Raw genomic sequence first — 9,611 nt, forward strand, 5'->3', positions numbered from 1 at the left:
TACATGCAAGCATTAATGCAAACATCAATACTAAATGTATTTGTCATTATCAAAACGGGATATGACCAACTAGGTCAACACAGATTCATTGCATTTAGATAGATTTTGACATCAAGAATATACGATATACAATTATTGTCCTTTTGATGTTAAGTAGAACAAATTTAATTTTACTTATGTTTGACGTGTAAATAAATTAACAATATGGCAATTTGTAAAAGCAGAATGTAAAAATTGAAATAAAACTGAAAATATAATATTATTTTGACCCTTATGGGAGGCGCTTAAATATATTTTTTCAGAAATATTATTTTATTTTTCTCAATTTGTACTCTTCAAGAGTATGATCACACTTTTTAATATTAAATTGGGTAATAATTTAACACCTCTTCCAGAGGTTAAATATACTATTTCATATTGAAAATAAATGTTTCACATCTTCATGAGGTCGATTTGAACATCTCTTCGAGCGGTTAAAAATATACCCTCTTTAAAGGGTAAATATTTAATATTTCTTCTAGAAATTAAATATATAGACGGGAAATTTAAATATATAGCATCTCTTCTGAAGATTAGATATATAACCTCTTCAGGAGGTGTATCTTATCATCTCTTCTAAAGTTTAAATATATATATATATATATATATATATATATATATATATATAGCTTCTTTAGGAAGACTATTTTACCATCTCTTTTGAAAATTGGTACTCATTAAACTCTAAAAGACATATTCTCTTCTGGAAAATATTATATTCTTGTGGGTAATAATTTACAAGAAATAAATAAATTAAATAAGAATTAAAGAAATAACTCATATGGTTAGAGTCTCGTGCTAATAACGTGTTATAAAATATGTAGAAAAACAAATAGAAAAATTAAATAAGACGAACCAGAAATTTACATCGTTCGGCTATGCCTACTCCACGGGCGGATGGGATCAAAATTTCACTATCACGATTAGAATTACAAGATGATTTGGAATCAACCTTGTACAAAATATCACTTCTCTTCACTTTATCTCTCAACTTCTTTTATCCTTACTATATGTCTACTTACATGGAAGTATCAAATGTGTGTCCCAAATGAGAAGGGAAATAGAGCAATATGGATAGCTAAGCATTTATTCACATGGGGACATAATTAATGCAAACATATGGGACAGGATCATAGGAACATGATTAGTACAGATATATGGGGCAGATTCATAGTTGATATGGGGGACATTCACTTTTATTTCATAACAATATTAATAATGTGTAAAATCTAAAGTTTATTCATGAATTAGAATAATTTTTATTTTCTTTCTCATTTTTTTTCATAATCAAATATGAAATTGCAGATTTCTTCATAATTTTTATTTACTTTCAAGTTTCAAAAAGGACGTAAAAAAAATGTATGAGTACGCCAATTTTATAGAGAAATAAAATATGCAAAAAGAAGTGAGACGATAACATTACTAGTTCATTAATATTTTCTTTCAGAACTTCACATATTTTTCCTTCTCCATGCTCCATACATGCAATTCCAAAAAGGATGACTCAATGCAATTTAACTTTTTTTGTGCTTCACAGCCCAAAGTATTTTTCTAGAAGATAATGGAAAATTATGGAGATGACTTGGATTTATATATAGATTAAGATTTATTTTCCCTGAAAAAATAAAAAGAAAAAGAAAAGAAGAAGAAGAAGAAGAAGAAGAAGAAGAAGAGGAAATTGAATTTGTTTGGGCAATTTACAAGTGTCTCGCATGTTATAAAATATCAAAAACAAAAGAACAAAAGAACAGAGAAAACCCTAAGCTCTTCCTTTTTTTTCCCCCCTTCTTCTTCTCTGTGATATAAATTAGGTGATTTGTTAAAAGGGTAAAGACGAGAGTTGGGCTTCAAGTGTTGGGCCTTGTTGTGGGCTTGGGCTTATTGGGCCGAACCCATCCTAGAAAGATGCTCGCGCATTTGCAAATTTGCATCCGCATTTCCCAAGGGAATCAATTATTCACTTGAGGGGCCCTCTTCCCGTCTGATCGCAGTGGAGAGTTGACCAATCGACGGCTGTTAGGATATATATATATATGCCTTCGAGAGTAGTCTAGGGATGCATGCGGATTAACTCTTCTTCCCCGCACTCTCTAACGGCGATTTCCATCACTTTCCCGGCCGACGATGGCAACACCTCGCAGCAGTGCCTCCTCGGAGCCTGCAACTGATGATCCAACCCCAATAATCACAAACAAAATCCTTTGCCCATTGTTTAATCTTATTTTTTTATTTAAGAGCAATAATGCATGGATCGTTTGAAACCACGTATAGACATTTCAAACGGGGCTAAAAATTGAAGAACGCGATAGTGTACCTGCTTGACGTCAAGGTGTAGTTTGTGGGAGAAGACTCTGATCTCGTCGAGCTTCCGGGGGGAGGCAGCGTCGAAGGAGCAGTTACCGGCAACGAGTCTCCTATAGGTGGTGGCGATGGATCCGTTGTCGGGGGTGGAGACGGAGTGGAGGAAGAAGACGGAGGGACGACGGCAGGGGTCGGGGTGGGGTTCGCGGGTGTTGAAGGTGTAGGTGCGGGCGAGGAGAGTGCCGCGCTTCCACTGGCGGAAGGTGTGGAGAGGGGGGAGGAGGTCGGGGAGGAAGAGGTGGCCCTGGTAGACCTCGAGGGCGTAGCCCCAGGAGAGGGAGATGGTCCAGAGGAACCAACGGTCGTAGCAGACGGAGTGGTGGAGGAGGCGGTGGGGGTCGGCAGCGGAGGCAGTGAAGAGGTGGCGGAGGGCGGCGGTGAAGGTCATGTTGGGGAAGATGGGTTCCAGTTGGTCAAGGTGATGGAGAGAGACGAGGGGTCTCGGGGGATGCGCTGCCAATAATCCGAACACGTCTCCTTGAAGGTCCATCTGTAATAAAAGCATGGGAATCAATTCATGCCAAGCTAGGAATGAAAAAGAGAAAAAGAGAAAAATAGAAAAAGAAATTCATGCGAGAGAGAAATTAATAATTACAAATTTGAAAGCCAGCTGAATTTAAATTTATAAAAATTTCAATAAATTATATTAAATTTCTTTAAAATTCACACAGATTAATTTTCACTGTTGGATTTAATTTCATGAAAGAAATATGAAAACAAAAAAATAAAAATCAATTATTATGTGAAAGAATGTGTCATGTAATAACTGTATTTTGGTCTTTTTGCATATACTTTTCCTCAATTTTGCTCTTGAGATGTTCATTTTTTACTTTTCATTTTTTTTTTTCTCTTTTCACTGCCTAATTCTCTTTACTAATTTGTGTTTTTTCACCTCATTAAAATCAAATATAAAAAGAGAATAAAAATTCACTTCTATTTACTAATTTTTTCTTCTTTTTTTTTATATTCCCTTCTCTTCTCTTCAACCACACAAGTACTTTTAAAAGTACTTGGGCTCTACAATTTTAAGATGCCTTTTAAGCAGACAATTAGAATCCGAGAGTTACCATACTATATATGTGTCTTTTAGGTAATTAGTCAATTAACAGTCTAAGTCCCTCCATTATTTTTTTATTTTTATAAAAATAATTGATTTTTTAACCCCTTTTTTTTTTTGTACTTTATAATTTTATTAGATCTCAGTTCAACATTCAATCTCTACCTCATTATGAATTCTTGCAAGTTTTTAAATAAAACTATTATGGGCATGTGGCTGCACATGAATAAACATATTTTTTTTTGGGCATCGTTGAACCAATATATTTTCAAGCATATCATGGACATTATAAAACTCACAACTAAAAATATATAGCAGGTAAAAGTGGAAGGGAAAAAAGTTTTGAAGAAAAAATTGAAGGTCTTGCAAAAAATAAAGAGACTAACAAAAAAGAATAGGGATTTGAAAAGAGCCATATATTTATTTGGAAAATAGAAACGATTAGGAAGATGCCATATATTAACGAAATGAAATGTAAAGACGTCAATTCTATTTTTTAGAGCATATGTGAAATTATTAATTAATTTCATTAATTTATAATGATGGGTAGAATTAAAATTTCAATCTATATTATTTTGAGTATAATAATAATAATAATGAAAGAAAGGGTTATTAGTGATCATGACTTAGTTTGTGTTTCATGTTCTATGATCCAATTTTGTTTCACATGTTTAAAGTTAGGGAGACTACAATTTTAAAAATTAAAGTTATGAAAAATATAAATATTTTTGCTCAATAATTTATTAAAATATATTTTTTAAAAAATATGAAAAAAATTATTTTAATTAAAAAGCAACATTTTTAAAACTATCCTGGGCCTATAAAAATGCCTCCATATATCTCTATTAAAATAATCAAATTACAAAAATATAATATAAAATAAATAACACATAGTATTGATGATGCATTGGAATGATGAACAAATAGTTTTATAAATATAATTTTTTTAATAATTTTTTTTAAAAAAAAAGAAGTCATAGAATAAACCTTTTTTTTTTTTTTTTTTTGTTCATACACTGCCATGTGTCATCGAATTTCGCTATTTTTATTTAAAAATAAATTTCTTAAACCTACATTAAAGAAAAACAAAATAAAACCTAACAAATATGATGGGTGTATCGAACCATTTTTATTTCGACACGCAACGTGCAAATCTCTTTTGTGTCTCAGTCAAAAAGTAAGTCACCATGTTAGGAAACAGTTTGAAATCGATATTCATGTGTCCCCGCCGCCACGTGGCAAAAATAAAGACCACAGTACTCTGCTCTCTCATGTTGCCACGTCAGGCTCACGCCCAAGATGAATGGCATAACTGAAAATATTCCGTCTAGGGTGGGGCATAGCGTAATTAAGGAGAAATCAAAGCGTACCTGATGAAAACCCGGTTCGCGGGTTAAACCGACGCCCAGCTCCGCCAGGCAGGAGTAGATCCGGCCGTCGCTGCCGTACAGGTGCGGATAGCGCTCCAAGCATGAATCGAAAACCTTCGCCAGAACCTTCGCGAGCGGATAGCTGATGGCGAATCCGGCTCCTCCGAACGCCATCTCGAACGAGAACAGCCGGTTCTGCTCGTAAATCTCCGATCCCGTTCCGATATAGTACCACAGCTCGTGATCGTACTTCGACAGCGTCTTCACCAAATTCTCCGGGAAGAACACGGTGTCGTCGTCGCCGAAGACGAACCACCGCACGTCGGAGTGGTTCAGCGCGACGGTCTCCGACACGACGTGCGCCACTCGAATCGCCGACCGGAGACCGTTCTTGTAGGTGTACCGGAACCGCGAAGTGTCCTCGGAGATGCACACCGGAGGAGTTTCGTCATCATTACTGTGATCGGTACCGTTAAGCTTGTTATTACTACTGTCGGTGCCCTGATTCTTGGACTGATCATGCTCGAGGAAGACGCAGCCTCGCATTCGGCTGGGCTGCCACCATAGGCGGACGAACTCTTTGCGCTTGGGCCAGGAGTTGGCGCTGGAAGCGATTCCGAAGACGATGTGCTCGAGGGAGAGGGCCGGCGCGGGGGAGGCCGCCGATTTCCGGAGGGAGGAGGGGAGAATTGTTTGGAGCTTGGAACTGTGGACTAGAAAGAGCGAAAGGAAGATGTAGACGAGGCATGCGGAGGAGGAAACGAGAATGAGATTTATGAGGCGGGAGGAGCTCAGGGTTTTGGCGGGGAGATTGAAAAGCTGCATCTCAGATTTGAGAACGGAAATTGCAGAATTTGAGAGCTGAAAATAGGGGATTGAGGCGAGGAAGAAGATCAAAGGGGGGGAAAGAGGTATGAACAATGAAGGGGTTTAGGAGAAATTTGGTTATATAGAGAATAGAGCGATGGGGAGAAAAGAAGCGTTTACCAAAGCGCAATTGGCGGCGAAAGCAAGAAGAGGGGAGCATTGACATGAGTACGTTATTAGGTATCTCTCCATTTTCCACTCGCCAAAAAGAAAGAATGAAGAAGAAGAAGAAGACAAAGGTAGTTATCTTTTTTTCAAGTGTGAGATTTCAAATGGGAAACTTTTAAAGGATACAATAAATCAAATCAATGTGGAGTGAATGGGTGGGTGAGCGTTTAAAGTTGTAGTGGTCCAGTGGACCAACTGGTGTTTTTTTTTTTTTCGGTAGGTTTGATTACGCCTGCGCAAAAAGTTGTACATAATCAATCTAAAAATTTTAAAAAAAAAAAATAGTACTCATTTAATGAACCCTTTATATTTAAATTAAAGATATACTTTATTTAATAAATTTTATATATATACATTTATCAGTATTGAACGGTCTATAGATGAACTTGATATATATGAGTAAGCATTAATTTGATCAAAAAATTTAAATCTATTAAAAATTGGGTCCAATTATGTATATAAATTTTAAAACAAAATAGCATTGGGTGAGAGAGAGAGAGAAGGTGAGAGGCTTGGAAGAATAAAGTCAAAGGTCACAGTCGGGGACTGCATTGAAAGGAAGCAGAAACATGGGACACGCATTAAAAAAAAATTTATGATGAAATAAAGTTCAAGCGGAAAGTGGGGAACATCATATTATTAATATTAAATATAACAAGTGCGAAGTGTGCGTCGGGGAGAAACGCAAGGTCGCCACTAAAAAGAGCGCCGGTTGCCAAAAGCTAACGCACACGTAACCCCCAAACCCAAGAGCAACTCCACCCCACCCTTATTTATTTTCATCTCCTAGGATCAACAAATAACACCCTTCTAACATAATGAATTCACAACCTCATGCTATATTTTTTTTAAGGGTGATGTTTGGAAACGCGATTATTGAGGATAGGGTTTTCTTTTTCGAAAATTTATATTATATTTTTTATGGAATAATTTATGTAAATTTAATATTAGTTTTTAAAATTTAAGTTGGACTTTGAATTTAGTTTTGTGTGGATTTGAACAAAATGTAGTGTAAAGTTATATTTATTTTTTCAGGTCCAAGAAAATCTAAATCTAAGTATCCATATTTATGCTCTCAAATATTACTGTATACTATTATATATAATATTTATAATATTGTTTCAAAATATTTATAATTATAGTATAGGCAAAATCATTTCCACTACCAAACAATAGCTTAGTGCACAAAATTCCTGTAAAGTGGTGGATCCAAATCAGAATTTCGACGGGCAAAAATATCTGTATAAAAAATATATTGAGATTTGTTTTTTAATATGTTTGTAATTATTTCCATTGATTGGCAAACATACAAAAGTGGTCATATATATATATATATATATATATATATATAGAGAGAGAGAGAGAGAGAGAGAGAGAGAGAGAGAGAGAGAGAGAGAGGATATCATGAACATATATAGAGAGAGAAAGAGGACATCATGAAGTTTGGCAATTGCATCCGCCCTACTCCTCCATATCGTGGTCTAGGGAAGGGCACAATATCTATAGTTAGTGGAGGTAAGACACTCATGCATAATGCATTTTAATTTTTTATTATATATTTATAAATTTTAATTTTTAAAAATTATTCATTCGTAATCATGAACTTTTATATTACTAATTTAGAAATTATATTGAACTATTAATAATTTTTTTTAAAAAAAAAAAAAGCTTAATTTTTCAATATTTTCATTATGAAAAAAAATACAATTTACAATTAGTCTTAATGCATTTTCATTTTTTAGTTGATGCATAATCAAATAATTTGCAATATATTATTGAAAATTTCCTTCTCAATATAAGTAAATAATTTAAGTTTAAATATGAAAAATAATAATAACAATAATAATAAGTTAGGATTTTCTCAAGTAACTTGCTTTTAGATCATAGATTTTGAGTTTGAATTTGAATTTAGGTGGATTGAAACAAAACTGAATATAATTTTGAATTACATTTCATTGAAATCTACATGTCCAAATCCAATACCCATCCCAAATACAAGGCCAATGTTCTAAAAATTTTTTAAAATTTTTTTTAAAAAAACTCTTTAAGAATCTAATCTTATTCATTTGAATTAATTAATTCCCAAATTAAAAAATTGAATTAGCCCCCTTAATCTTATTTATTTGGATTTAGTTCCCATGTTCAATGGGTGCAATTCTCAAAAATACTATTGTTCTAAACTCATTACATATATATATATGTTCTCTAATTGATTTTTATAAATTGAGTGGGGGCAATACCCCACACTCATTCTAATGTACATTTGCTATACAACCTTACCTTTGGTTTTTTTTAAGTGAGACTTAAACCCTCAAACCATCCTCTCTCTTTTTCTTTTTCTTTTTCTTTTTTTACAAAGAGTTTTTAAATTTAAAAATATGGTCATGTGCATAACACATGAAAGAGATTAATAAATTTATTTAAATAAAATTATCCTCTAATAAACAAAAGTGTGAGTAATCTCTCATTCTTAAAAAATTATAAAATAAATGCCAAACAGTACAATATTAATCCCTTCAAGAAATATGATAAATTCCTTTAGTACAAGTTATGGGGACTCTTTCTAACTTGTGATTATTGCAATTCTCATAAACAATCTCAAAAAACCCTCCACTTCACATAAGAAAACAATTTTGTTCGAAAAATCTATTATTTGTCCGAAAATGATCCACATAATCTCAATCCGTTAGACTTAACGATTATTTATCACAAAGACAACAAAAAAGAATTACACAATCATCAAAAGTCCCACGGCGTAATTTTAGGCACAACTTTTAATGAATAATTTTTCAAATTCGCATAGATTAATCAACCCTAAATCAATTCAAGGAAACCCATAAAATGCAGGATTTTCCTTAGAATTTGACAGATTGGAAGACACTAATGACGTTGGGGCTTAACCTCAATTAGTCACTGCGTCTGTCTCCCTCCCTCCAAACACAAAATCCAATCTGTGTCCACCGCTTTCACTGCAATAAAAGTGCGCGCTGCTGCAGCTTTAAAGCCAAGAAAATTGCACAAAAAAGCCTAACCCTCCGGCCAAAAAGTACCTGCACAATAATCACCATCCATCCCACCGTTAACTATAGCTGTCATAAATGAGCAAGCCAATATATATAAGACTCGATGAGGATTCGAAAGGGCACACTAACCCAGAAAAATACACAAAATTTATGACTAAATAACATTATACAGTGCAGAGAGAAGGGCCATGATCATCAAATGATGTTGGAAAACTCCCATGCTCCAGTCAATTCAAGCCATCGACCATAGGAAACAAGTATACCAAAATTTCCCAAAGCAAAATTCAAAATATAAATCAATAAATAAGTTCAAATAAAGAAGAAACAGATTACCGGATAGTACATAAACCTTTTTAGGTTAAGACATTCGTTACACTTGTCCCATAGGGAGATACGCATCTGGCATGGACGCAAACTCCAAAAAAGATGTGTCCATGGCATGTTTGTTCAGGTAACAGGACTTCTTGGACATTTGTGGGACATTCCCTAGACTTGTCTGCAATTTTAAAATATATTTTAAATCTCGAACGCCTTTCAATTCCCATGCTGACATTCCTAAGCACCCACACTGCCCATTTAGGTTACACAAAAGACCCAAGCACCGTCATCTTCTCTGTAACTCAGAAGTTTAAATCTCAGAAATAATCACATACAACACTTCCACATGTCACACACATACCATATGCCAACACAGAGATGGAGACGTGAGAACTGCTTGCAGAATTG

The 9,611-nt window shown here is 34.4% G+C and overlaps 1 protein-coding gene across 1 annotated transcript; it reads right to left on the bottom strand.

The window, feature by feature from the left end:
- Positions 1–1,699: 1,699 nt before the first annotated feature.
- LOC131149721 (uncharacterized) lies at positions 1,700–5,964 on the bottom strand. Its single transcript, XM_058100415.1, has 3 exons — positions 4,828–5,964; positions 2,354–2,890; positions 1,700–2,203 (listed from the first exon to the last, which is right to left on the bottom strand). The coding sequence occupies exons 1-3, from the start codon at positions 5,650–5,652 to the stop codon at positions 2,090–2,092; spliced, it is 1,476 nt and encodes a 491-aa protein (XP_057956398.1). The 5' UTR covers positions 5,653–5,964; the 3' UTR covers positions 1,700–2,089.
- Between the last annotated feature and the right edge of the window lie 3,647 nt (positions 5,965–9,611).

The sequence above is a fragment of the Malania oleifera genome, chromosome 2 (genome assembly GCF_029873635.1).
Source record: "Malania oleifera isolate guangnan ecotype guangnan chromosome 2, ASM2987363v1, whole genome shotgun sequence".
Classification (NCBI taxonomy): domain Eukaryota; kingdom Viridiplantae; phylum Streptophyta; class Magnoliopsida; order Santalales; family Ximeniaceae; genus Malania; species Malania oleifera.